The following is an 18,808-nucleotide window of genomic DNA, read 5'->3' as shown; positions in this document are numbered from 1 at the left end:
CTCAGAGGAGCATTGCTGCTTAAAATGCTGAGTTTTGATTGGCCACCTTGTTCTTCTGCCTTTCAGTCTCTCCAGGAATCAGCTGGGAGATGAAGGTCTGCGGTGCCTCTTGGACCATTTGCATCAAGTGCCCATTACCTGTTCCCTCAAGTAAGAAAACAGACTGTGGATGTGAGGTGCCCTAGCAGAAAGGCGTTCATGTGATCCCTCCTGAAACTGGTTGTCATTATTCTTGCTGACTCACGCCTTAGGAGGTAAGGTCTGAGCGAGCCATGAGCACAACTCGAGACCTCCAGGCCAAGGTGACTAAGGGTTTGAGCCAAAACCTGCTGAAGTAAGTAGAAGTCTGTTAGCATCAGCAGAAGGTAACAAGGCCCCGAGTGGGGTGATGCGAAGCAAGTTGACCCAGTCCCCTGAGTGTTCATCACTTTTCTGTGCACCTTGTCCTCTTTGAATAACTCAAGGCACACAGATGCTGTGAGCTGTGCTGTGCCCTACATCAGCCTCTCCCCTTCCCTCTCTGGTGGGGAAGCGGCAGCTCCAGCAATCAGCAAGAGACAAGTTGCACTTGCTGTGTCACCCAAGTCATCCGTGCTGTGTCTTGGAGGGGTTTGGTGCATCTAGCACAACTGAAGGGGCCCAGCACCCCACAAACAGCCTTCGGTGCCAACTTTAATTTTGTCTGTGTGGCTGAAGAGTCAGGGACAACCCTAACTCTTAACACCTGAAAAACCCTTTTTCTCTTCTGTACAGTCTCGGCCATAATAGGATTTCTCAGGATGGAGTTCTGCAGCTCATAAATGCCTTTGCCACATCTGGAAATACCACTGAAGTTCAAGTCAGGTGTGTGCTTCTCCTCACCAAGTTCTGATTCTTCCCTGCATGTTTTCCTCTTCATTATTATAAAGTTTGTGGTCTTTAGGTAGTAATGACGAGGGCCACATTTTCAACTACCTTATATAAAAGTTTGTGTCTGTTTCTACTGGCCAAACATAGCTGCCAAGGAGGAAGCTAGCAGAACAGTTATTCCACGGGGTCAAGTTATTTTTGTATGTAAAAACACAGGTATTCAGCTATACTAATTGTTGTCATGTATGCATCTGTAAATAAGACTATTCAGGGCAGCAATCAGCATTTACTCTCTAAAAATGTGGTCCCTAATTCACTTCAGGATGCTGAGATTTCAGAGTGAGCCTGTTGAAGGTGATTTCCAATGTTCTTTACTTGGATTTGCATCCTCATCTCCTTTCCTCTCGGGCGAAAACAACCCACAGGTTCTGGGCTTGTTGCACTGGCATGAACTGATATATTTTTCCTGGATTCCAGTCCCAAGGCAGGGCTGTGCTGCAGATCGGCCCTTATCGGTGTTTATGCTCATGTAGACCAGCTGGTCTGCTGTGAACCCAGTTTAACCAGGATCACTTCCAGTTCAATGCTGGTGCTGGATGTTATGGCTGTGCTATTCTAAAGCGGATCAGTCTCCTGTTTTAGCTCTCCCCAGAGCCTGACACAGAGTGCAGGGACAGGAGGAGGCAGACAAAAGCAGGGCAGATCAGGATTGCTTCTCCAACCACCACTGCTGCCTTATGCTAATTTAGCTTTACTGAAATGTTATTGAAGCATTTCCCTGGGCTGGTTTATTGCCAGGAAGAGGTGAACTGGGCCGGTTACCTCAGTTGCTGATGCGCTGTGTTGCTTTGTGCAGTTTGATGTATTGTTAAATTCTGACCACTGAGAAAAGCAGTCGTTTTCCCTTCAAGTCTTACACTCACGTCTTCTCTGTGCAGTTTGTGCTCCAGAGCAACTTTAATCATCAAGTTGACAAGCAGAGATGACGCGAGAAAGATTTTGAGGTAACAACACAGATTTTTTTTGTGGGTGTGATTTCTTTGACAGAGTTGGTGTCCTTTGTCTAGGGATGAGGCAGACAAAACCTTTTGTAGCCCCTAGCTCCTGGCATGGTGATATTTTACACTAATTGATGATACATTTCCTCTGATTAACTTTCTGAGAAGAGCCTTCTCTTGTCAGAGAAAATCCCACGTGCCTTTCTCTCATTGCTTCCCCACTGACTGTTTCTCACCCAGGAACCTGTAGGTGTGCCTGCAGTCCCCGTCACAGGACAGGGCGCTACAAAAAGCTGCTCCATTACCATACACATATTCTGCATCAGAACATCTCAACAGATGCTTTTGAAGTGTTACCATAATCTATTTTAGAAGCCTTGCAAGACATTTAGGGTTTTGGTGCCATCTTTCCTTGTCTGTGGAGAAAGGTTGTGATGTGTAAGAACTAATACTGTTCTCTTTCTCATCCTTTCAGACTTGCTAAGTGCAACTTTCAGCCAGAGCACTTGGAGAAGCTGTGGTTGCTCCTGGAAAAGTGCACGGGTTTGACAGAATACATGTGAGTTAATGGCTGCTTGGACCCATTTGGGTGGGCTCGTTTGTAAGCCATTGATTACAGTGACCTTCGTTTCTAGATCCTCAAATAACAACGTGACAGTCCAAGCAGCAGGAAGACTTTTCCATGCACTGAGGAAAAATCTGGGTCCTCTGAGAATCAGGTACCGTGTCACTGAACTATTTTAGATGCTGATCTCAGTCTGGTCTGACCATTTAAGATCTCCTTTCATCAAAACAAGAGTGAACTGTGCTTCTTCTGAAGATAGATAGCATTGGCCTGAGAAATTCCCATGGGAGACTCTTAAGTTACTGGTATTTTGGCTTTGTCTCCTCGAATCCTACTAAGCATCATGTAAACCTGTGGCCTTAAGCTCTGCTGTCTCTGTAGGCCTCTTCCTGCCTTACAAAGAAAGTTGCTAATTCTGAGGAATACGTTCCTCCTGTGTCCTCACCAGAGCATCCTGCAGTTCACCTGAGTAATGAATTCTTCATTTCTCCCAAATGTGTTGTGTTAGAGCCCAGGGGCCAGGCTCCCTCATTGCTCTCAGTGGGAGGGATGTTGTCTCTGTTCTCAGTTTACATCGTCTTCCTATGTAGACATTATTCTGATGAGCAAAGCAGCCTTTCCATGTGTGTTAGAGTGCTGAGCACTCAGCTGACAGAGGCAGAGATGGAGCTGTGCATGTAAATAATGAACTGCCTGTATTCTGCTTTGCAGCATAGAAGAGCCGTGGGTATATACAGAAAGTGTCACGAACCTTCTTGACCTGTCTGTCCAGGCCTATGGAAACGTTACTGAGATTGTGTAAGTAGCACTTCAAATTCTGCTGTCTTTCAGGTATTTTATTTTAGCCTGATACTTTTAAGGAAATGAGATCGAAACCAGCATTTCAACTTGATCTTCTGTTCTTTATTCACTGTCTCCAGTGCATTTGTAACCTATTAGCCAGCTTGAAGCAAGTTTGACCCAAATGTCTGGCAGGTAGAAGTGCTTAGAAGGTTTGTTGTCACACACCTTAGAAAGCGTAGTGGAAAGGAGACCATATTTCTGGTCTCCCTTGGAAGAAAGGGTGCCCAGATTAGGCTGGCTTTGGAACAAGCTTAAACTGCAAACCCCTTCAGAGATGGATGATTAGCATCCATGCACCAGGATAGTCCAGTCCCACCTGGTCCTTCTGATTTTTCTTAAAGAAATCATCATTGCTCTCCCTCAAGAGTTCACAGGCTTGTGATGTTCTCTAATCTTTACCTTTCCAGGATCTGTAAAGATAAAACCCTCTTCCAATTAGGCGTAAAGTTCCCACACTGCCTGGAGAAAGTGGAATCAGTTGTTAGCAGGTGAGAAAGTGACCATTTATCATTATTTTCTACTTGTTCTGAAACTCACTAGGGGATGAAAAAGTACCTTCAGAGTGTCTGAGGCTCTGGTCTCCATGAGTTCAGTCTCAGAGTGCCTCTGTGCCACACATGGGAAAGAAATGTTATTCACGTGCATGTGTTTTTTGGACCATCCTCCTTCATGTCCATACTGGACCTGCACAAGGTAAAAAAGATCTACCTCGCTTCCCCGCAGGACCAGGAGTGCTCAGGAGACACTTTGAAGCACTTTGAAGCACTTTGGAGCACTTTGAAGACTCTTATGACACGTTGTCTCCTGCATGAATGTGTGGAGAGACAACAACATTGGTGTCTTTTTCCCATTGCGTAGCTGAAGAAGGCAGCAACTGTCTTCTTGTGCAGTTGGGGAAGGGTTGTGTTTCTCTACACTGGACTGTGCTGTAGATGGGATATAGCAGGAGAGCCAAGGGTGGGCACTTGCAAAGCTCCGATCTGTTCCTAATCCTGGCCCTAAGGGTCACCAGATGCTGCAGTGGTCATCTGCTGGTCAGCCCTGACAGTTGCGTTGTGTGTTTGTATCCTGCAGACTGAATCTGTACAAGCCAGAAATGAAGCACGCTCGCTTCTACCAAAGGGTTCATGAAAAATGTGCTCAGCTTCAGGAGTTGAGGTGAGTTGCCAGGCATTGTAGAGAATTTTTGGGGGAAGAGAGTAGCTTGTCCTTGTGTGTGCAGGAGAGCACACAGCAGGGCAGGGGAGAGGCCAGCACAAGGTCCCAGTCCCTGCCCTCTGGGTCCCCTACTTAGAGTGTTTGAATGGAAAACAGAAAAGACCCATAGAGCTAGTGGCTTCCTAGGGTATCCTTTGAAGACATCTGAATGTCTCCTCTGTGTCAGATAACCTGTACTCTCTTATTGTGGATGGGAGCTCCTGTGGGACCTTGCCAAGTATCAATGTCATGACACTTCTTCCGTGTCCCAGCACTGATGTGCTTTGGTTATGGGCTTGGGGCAGACCTTTTGTCATCAGTGGACACAGCCCAGATATGTTGTTCTGTTCTTGCAGATGGTCTCATGTTGAGCTCCACAATGTTGAAGCAGAAATGCTAGTCAAGATTTTGCTGCCTCTTCCAGAGCTGAAGAAGTTTGTGTATGTCCCCAGCTGTGTTTTTTTCCACATCTTTATCGTTTACTCAACCCTGTGCCTCACCCTGATCCTCTCTGAAATGCTCTTTGTCTGCAATATGGTCATAGCTCTGTGATCTCTCCTGAGCCATGTGTAGGTTGCAAACTCCACATCTCTCTACAGTTCATGCTAAAGGTGGTTATAGGGGAACCATGTGCATGGCTTGAGGTTTTTCCTCCTCTCTGTTTTTTGAAGTGAAACTAATTTGAGACTGAAACCTTGGCTTTTGTTTACATTGTAGGTAAGTTTATACCACCCTACAGTGTAAAAGAGCTTTTTTTCTGATATGAATAGCATCCAGTCCTTTTTACGGCCCTCTTCAACTGGCTGTGAGTGACAGGCTGATAATGGGCATCCCTGCCAGTGAGTGCTGGGGTTTGGTTGGCGCAGGCAGAGACTGTTTGGTAAATGTACATCCTGTGTTTCAGAGATCTCTCTGAACTTCTCAGTCCTTGTAGTCCTGTACCCAGGAGCTGTGGAAATATCTCCAAACCCACTGGTCCCTGATGTCTGTGCTGGCTGGGACAGCGTGTCTGTCAGCGAAGTAAACTCCTCTGTCTCGGTGTGCTGAGACCTGACCTTCTGATTTGATCCTTGCTGTTTTGCAGGCTGACCTCTAGCAGTATTATGCCAACTGAAATTGATGCCTTAATCACGGGCTTCCAGAATTGCCAGGCCATTGAAGAGCTCAGGTGAGTGTGTTACCAGGCTGTCCAGAGCCTGCCAGGTCTTTTAAGAAGCTTTAGTTAAACTGCAGCCTTGCTTCTGCCTCTACTGGGGACAGATATAGTTTTCCTGATGGCTGGAGGACTTCATGTAGGGAAGAAGCAACAATTCCTTTTTATTTGCAATGAACAATGAGTGAGAGAGACAGAGATCAGTGGTTTGTGGCAGGGAATGTCCAGTGGAGAAATGAAGTGTTTTGGGTGGTGGTTTTTGTATCATGTCCCAGCTGGGTGGCAGTGTTTCCCATGCAGCCATCCCAGAGCCAGCATTTCACTCCTAGGGGGTGATCTGGTGCTCTGCAAACAGAGATGGCTTTTCCAGGCAGCTTTCTGATACAAAGTGCAGCTGGACCGTGTGTGTTGCTGTCACGAGAGCTTTGCCACCTTGTGGCCTCTTTGCTCCAAGAGGGACTGGCTTCTTACTCCAGTGATCTGTAATTCTCTTGTATTTTATTAGGAGCTAAACACGTCTGATAGAATAGCACTAGGGAACAAAACTGAAAACTATTCACAGGATTAGAATACACTCACACTTCTCTTCTAGCGTTGTTCTGCTCTGTGCTCTGAGTGCTCGCTCAACTGCCTGTGGATAGTTAGTTTTTCCTGTGTTATTTCATCTTTTAGCCTGGGCTACATGGAACTCAGCAGCGCTGCCATTCCCACGCTTGTGCTGGGACTTAATGAAATGCCATCTCTGAAGAGGCTTATGTGAGTATGTGACTACAACTGGCCTCTAGCCTGACTTGTGATATTGAATAACACTAACTTAATGTCCATTTCCCTGGGGATGTTGTTTCCAGCTTGAACCACAACAGTATTGGTAATGATGGCTGCTCCAGACTTACCGAAGCCTTGAGGAATATGCACTATGTGGAGGAAATCAAGTAAGTTTCTAATTTCTTGCAGTCTCTCATCAGCAGACAGGTGACCACTAGTGCCATCATTTGGAGAGACCCAGATGTGCTTATACACGATATGGTAACAAAAGCAGGGAGGTTGCAAAGTGCTCATGTGTGAGGTGCCTTGGGCTAGAGGAAATCAGAGCTTAATGTTCAGAAGAGGAGAATTTGGTTTAACCCCACTCTGCTGCAGTCACTTAGAAAGTGGATGAAACAGCCTCTGCATTTAATTCTTCTCTGGAATTCTTGGGATCCAGAACAGAGCCAGAGGCCCATTTCTCTCTTGGGAAAGCCTCAGACCCAGCACTTCCCTGCTCTGAAAAGATCTGAATTTAGAGCCAACCCTAGGCTTGCTCTGCTTTTTTTCTTCTCTAGCCAGATTCTGTCCATTCTCCGCTGCAGTAGTCTGGAAAATAATAACCAGCTGTTGCCTGTCTTGGTATTCTGGCTGAAGTAATTTCCCACCTGTGGCAGTATCCTGACATTGGGCCTGTGAGAAGTTACGAGAATCAACAATGTGGGAACAAGCATTGGTGGAAAAATAGCAGCAGCAAGGACTGTATACTGATTGATACTTTAAGGCCAGAGGGATTGATACAGGACATCAAGGACAGGGGCGTAGCTTGTGATAGATCAAAAAATGCTTTTATGGTAGCAACTTTGGTGGGAACACAAAAAGTACCGCTTATGTAATGCATAACTTAGCAATTCAGTAATGCTTGAGCAAGCATCCTAGCAAATATAAATACAATCCTGAATTTGTAATAAATGTCTCTCCTTGCACCTTATTGAGAGCCCTTTCCTCATTCGCTATACTCACCCATTAACAATATCCAGTGATTTTGATTGTTCTTTGCAATTTTTTAATGCCTCATTAAGAGCTATTAGTCTTTGATGAGATAGTTGAGACAAGCAGCTCTTTGATTCTGCTGCCAAGGTCAGAGGTATCATCCAGCAGATGGGAGATATTAAATAAGATCTCATACTTTGCCTGACGCTTAGCATTTTCACAGCCTTTCCTCTCTTCTTTAAAGTTTAAGCCACAACAAGATTGGAGATCCGGGCCTGATAAATCTAGCTGCTGTCCTGCCGGCAATGCAAAACCTGAAGAGAATCGAGTGAGTCCCTTAGTTTTGTTTGCAGCGATTTCGGTTATGGCCATAGTTGGTGGGGAAATCAAAAACCTGGAAATGATCTGAACAAAAAAAGTAAATTTCCAGTTCTGTCTGGGAGAGGGAAAACTGCTCCTTCCTGCAGAACTTGCAGGAGCAGGAGTGACTCGGTACGTGACAAAAACACGCTACAAATCCCCAGGCCATTTTGCAGAGACCCGTGTCTCTGGACACAGCACTGCAGCCCTGCATGGCCCCGTTGCTGCAGTGACCCGGGTCTCGCATCACTCCAGGCAAACAGTGAAATATCTTAAACTGGAATATTCTGGTTCTTGTTCAGTCACTGAGAGCCTTTCGTGCTTATTTTAGCCTTTCAGGGAACAGTCCCAGTCCTGCTGGAGGGGAAAAGCTGATGGAAGCTCTTGCCTATTGCAAACGCATTGAGGAGCTACTGTAAGTGTGTCATTGCCAATGTCCCTTCAGGAAGGTGGGCAAAAATGAAGGCGTAGAAACTAGTCTCATCTGGCTCGAGTAAAGCCAGAATCATTTTTACCACTGATTCTTCTGAGAACTGGGTAAAAACTCAGAGCTACATGGGATAGGAATGTGTGGGAGGTTTGGGGATTGCTTGTTCACTGCAGTCTTCTGGAGATTCCCAAGAACTGTACAGCTGAATCTGCAGTTTAATGGCCAGTGTCACAGGTGTATGGGCTGTGCAGTGCATGTGTTGCCTATTAAATCAGCATTAATCTATATGACTCCAAAAACAGAGGGAAAATGACAAATAGAGGTTTTACTCAGCCAGATTTATTATCAGTCATTCCATTGCAGACTAGTTTATAGAACAAATGTGCCCCTGGCATTAATTAAAGAAACAAAATTTAAAAAAAATTCTGTTACAGTTGATGTGCTGGAGCTATTAATACAACCTTCAGATTACAGCATACTGAACTAAGGGCACATATTAAAAAGTGTGATTTTTGGTGTAATCCAGCTCAGGACAAGCCGGTCAGGAAGGGAGTTCAATGTGCTGAGAAGTGCAGGCCAGTTTTATTTCCCTGTTTAAGTCCTGCTGCAAGATTACAAAACTTCCTTGTTCATTCCTCCCACTTCCAGAGTCCTTTGAATCGTGGACATTAGTTCCTTTCAGCACAGTCCCACACATGTGTGGGTGAGGAATGGGGGTCACAGATACATGTGGGTGACACACAGGTGAGAAACGAGACTCTGTCGTTCACAGTGACATTGCATTTCTGCTTCTTCCAGACTGTCAAGGAATGTTTTTGGAGACAAGACAGCAGTGAAACTTGCCCTCTGTCTGCCTCACATGACCAGCCTCAAGACCCTGCAGTAAGTGTCAGCGTCTGCCCCAGAAACGCTGGATGTCCTGGGAGTATGTGGGGTGGTTGAGAGAAGGCATGGAAGCAGGCATGGACTGCAGTGCTGCACTTGTCTCTCATTTAGACATTATTTTAAGTGTCTCAGGATTGAGAAACCCTCCACAGTTATTCTGCTGCATCAGGTCACATTAGCTATTCTTGTACAACTTTAGAGATGAACCAGGCATTGTATATCCACTAAAATAACCCTTAACATTGGTTTTGAGTGTGTGAGCTTCTAATGCTTCTGGGTGTCTTCTTGTTCTGGTGTAATGTAAGCATAAATATGAGCATGTTTTTGTCGTCCTTCACTGTTTTGTGCAGGCACCTCTGGGTCATTTTTCACCCTGAAGTCAGTGGTGTTACATTTTTAAAACTTTTGTGGGAGTCTTTCCAGGGCTCTAGCATGTAGGACTTTCTCATACTGTTTTACAGTAGCAAAGTGAGAAATCGGTGAGCTAGGAGAGCTCACTAGGCTCAGCCTAGGGGTGCGTTTTCCAGCCTGTGCCTAAGGTATCATCAAAAGATATCTTAGAAAAGGAATCCCAGTGGAGAGAGACTTCAGTCCTCTGGGTAGGTTCTTGTCTTCACTGGAAAGGTGTTGGGAAGTCTGCAAACATGAGGTCCCATCCACTCCTTTTCTCAAGACTGTTCCTCACTCATCTCAAACCGATCCCATGTGCTCAGAGCCCGAGACAAACTCCAGTGGTGCTGTGCAGCCTTTGCTTTTGCAGTGACTGTGCTGCTTGTTGTGAGTGTGGACAAATCCACTGAACTTGCACATCCTCAGGACTAAGTGTTGTTGGCAGCAACAGGAGCTATGTGACGTGCTGGCCCCCACTGTTGCTCCCCTGTTTTCCAAGCCCCTTAGTTCAGACTTACCCACAAGGATCTCAGGTTATTACCAGCACCAGGCACTGATTCAAAGATGTAGCAGTTTTCTTGGCAAGTTAAATATGAGCTTTTGTTACAGCTTTATTCTAAAATAATCCCCCAGTGCTTATGTTTCTTTTGTTAGCTTGCAGAACAATAACATTGGGCCAGCAGGAGGGATGGAGCTGACCACAGCCCTGGTGGCCTGTGGGCTGCTGGAAGAGATCAGGTAAGGCCATGGCAGGTGCACTTGGGGTGGTGCCAGATGTATGGGCTGGTAACACTCTGCAGGTGAGAATCATTTCGGCTCGCAGGCCTGAGACTGTCATGTAGGCTCTGTCCATGCTCAGGGTGACTCTGCAGAGGACAATCCAGGACAGTCCCTCCACCTGTCCTCGATGCTTTTTGTAGGATGAGAGGAGACACTCTCTGAAGGCCGCTGCAGTGCACTGCCTGCGGGGCAGCTTAGATCACTTTAGATGTTAAACCCCTCTGTGAGTGCTGTTGGCTGGGATTTGTGTAGCCACCTGCTTTTGAACTACTGTATGCGGTAACCTGGGGAGTGACAGAATTTCTAAATAGGGAACTGAAAGAATGGAGGTGATGTGAATTAACTCTTCCTGCTGGACCCGTGGTGCCACGGTTCTTTGTTATGTGTTTATTGTTAAATAACAAGATGAATTAGGGTGTTGGTCAATTGGGTATGAGATATGTTAGAGTATGGGTGGTATTGCCATGGCTTGTGTTTGCTGGTAGGTGAGAACAGACCAGTACAACCTGGTAAAGGCTGGAAACTGCTGCCTCCTGAGCTTTTGAGAGTCATATATTCTTCCCGCTCTCCCTTACCATCATTTCTTCTCAGTCACGCCAGCCATTAACTCCAGTATAACTTCTTATTTCCCATTTCACATGCAACACACAATGTGCTGCAGATCTGTCCATCTTAGTCCCTGGCATAACCCCACCTTACTGTCTGCAAGCAATTCACTGCTGAATGGACTTATGAGTTAGAGCGGGCCTGTCATTCCCATTTTACCAAGCCATGTGCCAATATGGGCTGTTCGTGCTGTCCAGAGTCCTCTCTTAGTCTGGGTACTAGTTACTGACTTGCTAGTTCGCTTAGTTACGTTTTGGTGGTGACTTTTCTCTGACTGCACCTGCATTTTCTGTGGCCACTCATCTTTTCCGTTGCTCTTACAGTTTATCAGAAAATGACCTTGGAGAAGGGAGTATCCGTGCCCTGTCCGAGGGGCTGCCCTGCTTCCAACACCTCCGGAGGATCGAGTGAGTACCAGGGCGCCGGCGGCTGCCAGGCAGAGCGGGGCTGGTTTGGTTTGTGGCTTTGCCAGGGCGGCAGTGCAGCAGATGGTGCTGGTGCCATATTCCCTGCCAGTTCTGACATTGTGCCCTCTGTTTTTTCTCTCCCTGCTGCTTCAGCTTGAAACTCTGTGGAATCACTGATGATGCTTCAAAATCACTTTCTCGCAGCTTCCGACAGTGCCCGTCGATAGAGGAGATAACGTGAGTGTGGGAATGGATGGGGAGACCCTTCAACACGTAGGTCACTCTTGTTTCAATGTCTGCTCTTATTTTCAACTGCAGTACATTTCTGATCCTGCTAAATACTTATCCATACTTACCACTGAGTACTTTTTAGTGATAAATTTACTAGTAATTTACTAACTGATGAAATTCACTGCTAAATTCTTTTTGGTATAACTAAACACTTAATGAAAGCTGAATGTGAAGAACTGAACAGAACATGGAGGAAGACAGTTATCTTCAAGTTCTGCCCATTGTCCTTGGTCTTTTAGCATCTGCTTTGCAAGGCAGGACAAATTCCTCTTCTTGTTCTCCGTGGTCCAAGTCTTGCCTCCATTTTTTTACAAGGTGGCCACAGTTGGCTCTCAGAGCAGAGCAGAAGCTTCTCTGTGCAGTTGTGGAGGCTGAATTGAGAACTGTGAGCAAAGTGAGTTCAGCCTGGAGATGAACAGGGTGTCCCACCAGCTGCAGTCTTGCACTTCACACTGGAATAAAATGGGTTGCTCTGAGGTGTGGATGTTCAACATGTTTTCAATAAACAGCAGAGATGGGCTAACTACCTTCTGATATGTCTTCACCTGCACAGGAGAACCCCAGTGAGAAACCTGCTGGCTCTTTAGTAATCCCCACCGTGGCCAGCTGGGTGACACTTGATTGTCACGCTACTCTTATGTGCTTCAGTTCTGCAAAGTATGTGCGGATGGCTTGAATGAAATGATACCTGGGTCAAAAGCCCACCAGACTTTCCTTGCTTTCCTCCTGAAGGTATTTGTGTGGAGATCACAGATCTCTTAGGACTCAGGGGATTAGGTCAAAACCAGGATTTTATTCTCAGGCCCATGAGAGGTCTGGCAAGAATCCAGTGGAGGAATGGGATGAGCAAAGCAATATTCAGTGCACAGGTGTGTCACTTGTAGCTTGGCACTAAGAATAGTTAATCACATGAGGAGTTACTACTCCTGCATTACTAACAGATAGGCAGGTTCTCCTTTAATAGCAGTGTTAGGCGGGGTCTTGTCTTATCAGTGGAGGCACATGTGAGTTCTGTCATTGGGAAAGCTGAGTGACACAGCGAGGAATATGCTGATACCCATGAAATCCCAGAACAAGCTGTGAACTTGTTTGATGGGAGCCCCCAATTCTTGAGCTGGATCCTACCCTTTCTTTTTTTGTTTTTGGCTCCTATGCATGATATAGAAATTCTGGAGTTCCCCAGATGTGGGCAGAGGAATGTCTCTGTGGGGTGGCCCTAGGATCATTTAGCTGAGTGGTGTAGTGAAGCACTGATGGTGCTGTGTTAAGTTTTTGTTTTCCGGGTAAGAGGGAAATGGCTGGGCTGTTCAGCCAGTGGGAAAGAAAGGATCTGAAGAATTTTCTCCCTTGCTAATGTGCCAGAAAGTCAAAACCCCAGCCTTTCAAGAGCCCTGTGTGCTATCCTTTGAAAGAGCTCAGGGTCAAAAGGCAGCTTTAAGAGCAGGTCAGAGAGGCATATTAGCTGCTGCAATAGTTTAACACCATCAGCACAAGGAAGAGTTGTCCCGGAATAAAGCTGTGTGCTCAGCAGCCTTTTCCGTCTCTCACATCTCATTCCCTGGGCCTGCAAGACACTGGAAACAACCACGGTCCCCAGGCTCTGTGGGAATACTCCCTAGTGTCTTACCGTACATGAAAATGCCTGGTGGAACTGAGGAAAGTCCGCAACATTAAGTTTGTGAATGAGAGGAACGTTTACCTGCCATGATAAGAGGGTGATAAGCTCTTGTAAACAGGCTAATCTGTGAGGCGGTTGTATCACAGCCCTGCTGTTCTTTCCCTGTGTTTATTGACTGACTCACAGTTGGGATTTCTTGCCTGTCTTAGGCTGGCTTGGAACGCCCTTGGTGACGGAGGAGCCCGAGAGTTGGCCAGTGCTCTCCCAGAGATGGAAAAGCTGAAGATGTTAGAGTGAGTACAGCCCTGAGAGCAACCCCGGGAAGAAGATTGTTTTTCTGTCCTTGAGCCTTCAAGCACAGCACATCCAACAAGGGGAGGGATGTTAGGAACAGGAGACAGGATTTTGCAGCTCAAATCCTTGCTGAGCATTCTTGCTGCATGCACGTAGGGCCAGCCTTGCCTGGTGATACACAGTGCAGAGGCATGCTTTTATTTAAGGTGTTTGCAGGGTGTGTATCTAAGCAGAAGCTAGTCTATGAAGGCCTCTTGTTTCAATCAGGGAAGACAAACTGCTATGTCTAGAACACGACTTGTATCACCTAATAACCTCAGATGAGCTGCTTCCTGCAAACTTCTCTTCACTGTCTGGGATGGTCTAGATGGGTACCATGTTCAGAGAGCCTTCCTTCGTGAAAGCCTGCAGCAAGGCAACAATCCATCCCCAGGATGGAGCAGCCAAATTGTGGGTGTTGAGGCCCACAGGAATCTCAGATGCAGCTGGATCTGCAGTGCAACCAGCAGCTGGGGTCAGTGTCATCAGCTCATGTGCTGGCCTGGTGGCATCACAACCCAACCCTGTTCCATCAAAGAGACCATCATATTCTGCTCAGGAGCTGCTCATGGAGCTTTCCTTGGCTCTTTGGAATACACTGCATGTGTCCTCTATCTCTCAGCCGTGAGAAAATATTCATCTGTGGGTCGTAGGGTGAGGAACTGAATTTTGTTTGCCTTGAGCAAGGAAACTACACAGTGGAGCCTGGCTGATTTACAAGTACAAGCAGGAAGGTTGTGTCTGAGGCAGGAGAAGTGGTTACTAGCGTTTTCTGGCACCATGCTCATGGTGGGATCCATTAGAGTGCTGGAAGAGCAAGAGATGATCTTACAAATCCTGTTGCTAGAAGGAGGTTGCAGGGAGCAGTGCACACACGCTTCTTGCATAAATACGGCCACAGTCATAACAAGGTAAGGCTGATGTAAGTTATATGGTATTGCTGTGCTTGTGCAAAGTGTAGCTCTTCTGGGGCAGGAGAAGGAGCCAGTGATTATTCAGCTGTTTTCCACTCTTAATTTGCTTATGGATTTTAAAACTCTCTGTTTTTACAACAGTCTGGAGAAGAATCGCATTGGCGCCTGTGGGGCCACAAAGCTAGCAGAGGAACTTGCCAGGTGCCCGGAAATTCAGTCCATAAGGTGAGCAGGTATCACGGAGCTCTGTGGCTGGTATTGGCTCAACAAGGGAAGTCAGGGTGACTAGTTTTGGGGCAGACGTGACCAATGCTGGCCTGCTCCCCTGGGTTAGCTGGCAGGGAATAGAGTATTGCAGGGGATGCAGACGCAAGCCAAGTAAGTTGAAGGTTTTCTAGGCCAGCTCCACCCCTCAGAAAGTCCTGGGAAAAAGGGACAGACGAGCTTATTGGCATTAAATGAGGCAAAAATGAAAACCCAGTTGTGTAATGTTCCCATCAGGAGGTTTTTTGCTTTTCTTCCTGTAAGTTTTCTTTCATTGCATCTGGTTTCACTTTTGAGATACATTCCTGCCCTGTCGCACTCTGTCCTGGCGTCCGTACCTTGCAGATATTTGGACACCTGATTTTCCCGTTCTTTGTCACTGCTGCTCCAAACCCCACGTATCAAACTCCACTAGAAAACTCTTGTAGGAGAGACCCATTCATCCTTCACTCATTTGAAAAGTCACTCTTCTGAGAGCATCTCTAATACTTTTCTGGTAACAGAGGTCCCAGAGCCAAGTGTCTGCTCCTACCTGACCTGTCTCTTTGGCCTGAAACGGGCTCTGCCTTCCCCAGTAGTGAGAGCAGCCCAAGAGCAACCACTGAGGAATGTTTCTGGTCCTGGCTGTGTCTCGGGGCCCCTTTGTGGTTGCTCAGAGTGGGCACAGCACACAGTCCGCCTGCCTCCCTGAAGCGCTCTGCTCTACAAGGTACAGGCCCAGTATGGGAAGCTTTTGGGTGGGCTCCACCAAATGAGGTAGATGAAGAAGAGTGGCTCACGTAAGTCATATTGCTTGTGTGTGACTGAGTCCTTCCTCTGCTTTCTGAGCTCCTAGTGGCCTGGTGAGTCACCTCGGTGGGCAGGCAGCTGCGGGGTTGCTGCTGTCTCGCTGAGGTACGGCTGTACCTCGCTCCTGTCTCACTGTTGGACCTGCTTTGGTGAAAACCCAAAGCTGCCTCTTCCACTGTCTTCACTGTGCCACCTCCTTGCTCACTGCACCTAGTCCTACAGTAACACGTGTTCTCCCGTTGTAGGTTGTGGGACAATCCAGTGCCCGAGGGCCTTGCTCAGAATTTGACAAGCCAAGACCCAAGACTCTGTTTCTCCTTCTACTAGCAAAGAAAAGCCCTCGCCTGACTAGGAATTGCACCTTGTCTCACACAGCCCTCAACAATTGCACTGAAGAACCCATGAAATCAAAGCTCCTACAATTAAAAACTGTAGCTATTTGGTCTTCCGTCGTTGCACTGAACCGTGTGAATGCTTTGTGGTGGTTTGTTTCTCGTGAGCTTTTCTTGTGCAGAAAAGCAAAAGACGCTAAAGAATCGCTGCTGAGCAGGCAGTGTTCTTGCTGTACAAACATTGAAACTCTCTCCAGGAGGATGAGATGCATCTACTCAGGCATTCAGAAAGCCAACAGGGTATTTAATTATCCTTAATCAAGATTACAACACCCACAGGGTGTTCCAATAAAAGAATTCACATCCTCTAGGAGAGGATGTAAAATTATTTATAAAATTGTAAGATGTTGACCTTGTTAGAAATGCACTCAGGCTGTTTGAAAATTGTGGATAACTGTATGTGAAATACCTCTGTGATTTTTAGGCAAGCACTGGTTATCTGTATTTTTGTTTGCTTCATAGCAGGCTTCTTTTCATACAAAATTGCCTCAGTTTTGTAGTGGAAACTTCAGGACTCTCGAAATCTCAAATCATTCCCCCCAAATAATATTTATACTGTGATAATGTGGAAAGGCTGATGTCACCAGAAATTTCACTGAGAAACTTCAAAGCACTGAGGTTGTAAAACAATTTGTAAGAAAAACGACTGTTCTCCATGAGATGTGCACTACTGAGTATTTTCACATGGGGCTTTAGTAGACCTTTGTGAGTTTTTGGAAGATTTGATTGCACTGTTCGAGGTGAAGCAAGGGGTCACTTAGCTTGAAGCACTGACCACATGGAAGATCCTTCAAGCTTCTACCATCCCCTGAATCCCAAAGCCACTGTGTTGCTGGGTGATGGATGTTGGAACTGTGAGGACTGGAGGGAGAAGATCCCAGACACCGAGTTGGCTGCTTGAGCTGCCCTTCGTATGTGTGGAATGCCAGCTTGCATCCTTCTAATTATTTATTAACTTGTTTTATCATGTTTTCCTTATGTGTAAATATTTAATCCTTGTGGTGGGTTTATTTATGGACTTTTGTTTACGGCACTGTTTGCCTGGAGAGATGTAACTGATGGAAATGAGACAGAAATGCTGGTCCAGCAAACCTTTGGGCAGAGGATGTGGAGAAATGGTGCCTCCTATTCCTGGGAGAACCACTGTCCTTATTTAAATATCAGCATTAGGCTCTGTGAGATACTGATATGGTTGCATAGATGTAGGACGCATTTTGCAGAGACTGCACTCTGTAAAGGGTTTAAAAGCAGCAACAAATTTTAAAAGTTAGCAAAAGTCCTTACCAGACCATAATTCAATAAAGTAATCAAGTACTGGAGATTCAAACACTGGAATTTAGGAAAAACTTCACCAAATGTGGCTTTTATTTTCATTCTATATTTTCAGATCTAGTTCACAGATGCAAATCTTCCCAGCACCCAGTAGAGGAGCAGTGTGGCACAAAAGGCAGCATGATCATGTACCAAAAGGCCTCTCAGGGCCGTTGACTCGTCACAGCTTTCAAGGTGAGCATGTTTGTCAGGTGGGCTCTTCTCTGGCCCTGCTCTCCTAGGACTTCTTGGGAGTACAAGAGTTTGGACAGAGTTTGCAGTGACAGTCTGTTTTGGTCCAGGCTTTGAGCTGAAAATTAAATTTTCCTGCATTTGAAACATCATTTTAATAGGACTGTGTGTGGTAAATAATAGAGGCTGAGTTTTACTCTGTATGAAGAAGGAAAGTACTGGGAGTGGACTTTTTAGTGCACTTGGTGATGGCCACTTTGTCATCTTCCATAGCATCCAGAGCCTTTTGCTGTTACCACAGGCCCAGGTACTGGGGGAAAACCAGACAATATCGCTGTCAGACAGATCTTTGTTCAGCTCCATTGTATCGTCTCCTATAGCCACCCACTCCTGCATTAGAATTTTTTCAGGTGTTGCGATAATTTATTTTGCTCCTTTACTGGTGTTAAATGTTCCTTCTTGATTATTGTTTTTCCTCCTTTTTTTGTTGAGGAATAAAATGTGCTTTAACTGAATAAATAAGAATACCGCTTTGATTAGTGCTTGACTTTTCAAGTCAGCTTGGTTTTCTGGGTCTTGGATGCTAAGCCTAAATGGCTGCCTTGAGTAGAGCAGCCACTGTAGAGAGATCTGTTGGGTTTAAGTCACATTGTTGGTTTGTTTTCCTTTGCAATGAAATGCACTATTTAAAAAATAGATGAGACCTGATATTTCCCCCCTGCAGCTCCCCTGACTCCTGAAGTGAGGAAGCGTACATCTGCACCATGAGGTACAGCTGCAGCGCATCAGAGAGTACCTCGAATCCAGATGCACACCTGCATTTCTCACGTTCTTCCCCAAATTCAGGATTAGCTCCCAGACACACGTCTGTCTGACCCGAGAGAGCGGCCACCCCAGCACAAACCTCTAGGGAAGGGACTTGCAAGATGTCACAGCATCTTTTTGAGAACACCAGGTGTCAGCAAAACCCCAAAAATAGGAAGCGGTTGTCTGTAGTCCAGTGATTTTGGCTAAAAGCGGGCACTGTGCTGTCTTTTGAGTGCGTGGGTTGCATTTAAAAAAATATATATATATTTGGATTGAGTTGTATGCAAAACACAAGAACACAGTTGGTCCCGAGTTTGTTTCTTGCACTGAATGCCAGGGACTTTTAGGCCACCCTTCCTCATTGTGCTCCCCATTTCATTTCGTTGCTCATGTCCATATTCCAGCTTGTGTTCACATCTGAAGGTTTCCAAGGGGAACCTGGAGGATTTGTGTAATTTTTGAGGGATTAAATGAATCTTCTGGTATGCAGGAAGACATCAGGCTGTTGGGGATTGTGTGTGAAGGCTGAATACCAGACCGATTTCCAAACAGATAATTAACGTGGTCCATTTTTAGAGCTGTTACTATTACGTTTCAGATTTATCGTGGTCCAAAAATGGAAATGTATCAGGATGCTCCACACACCCCTATTGTTTCAGGCTGCCTGCAGTCTCTGAAGACAATGTCTGAGCTAGTC

At 46.0% G+C, this 18,808-nt stretch overlaps 1 protein-coding gene across 1 annotated transcript in view; it reads left to right on the top strand.

Annotated features, from left to right (window-relative positions):
• Nucleotides 1–15,736, top strand: part of NLRC5 (NLR family CARD domain containing 5) — a gene marked incomplete at its 3' end in the record, with an annotated part of 37,627 nt that extends 21,891 nt beyond the window's left edge. The window contains 21 exon segments of the mRNA XM_080351694.1: nt 67–150; nt 754–843; nt 1,788–1,853; nt 2,323–2,406; nt 2,483–2,566; nt 3,124–3,210; nt 3,663–3,743; nt 4,330–4,413; nt 4,809–4,892; nt 5,537–5,620; nt 6,278–6,361; nt 6,454–6,537; nt 7,587–7,670; nt 8,034–8,117; nt 8,931–9,014; nt 10,062–10,145; nt 11,117–11,200; nt 11,354–11,437; nt 13,319–13,402; nt 14,498–14,581; nt 15,655–15,736. Of these exon segments, the coding sequence (XP_080207820.1) occupies nt 67–150; nt 754–843; nt 1,788–1,853; nt 2,323–2,406; nt 2,483–2,566; nt 3,124–3,210; nt 3,663–3,743; nt 4,330–4,413; nt 4,809–4,892; nt 5,537–5,620; nt 6,278–6,361; nt 6,454–6,537; nt 7,587–7,670; nt 8,034–8,117; nt 8,931–9,014; nt 10,062–10,145; nt 11,117–11,200; nt 11,354–11,437; nt 13,319–13,402; nt 14,498–14,581; nt 15,655–15,736 (1,750 nt within the window).
• Nucleotides 15,737–18,808: the final 3,072 nt, after the last annotated feature.

This window comes from Nesoenas mayeri (genome assembly GCF_963082525.1).
Source record: "Nesoenas mayeri genome assembly, chromosome: 12".
Lineage (NCBI taxonomy): Eukaryota > Metazoa > Chordata > Aves > Columbiformes > Columbidae > Nesoenas > Nesoenas mayeri.
This window is presented reverse-complemented; position numbering and strand designations above follow the sequence as displayed.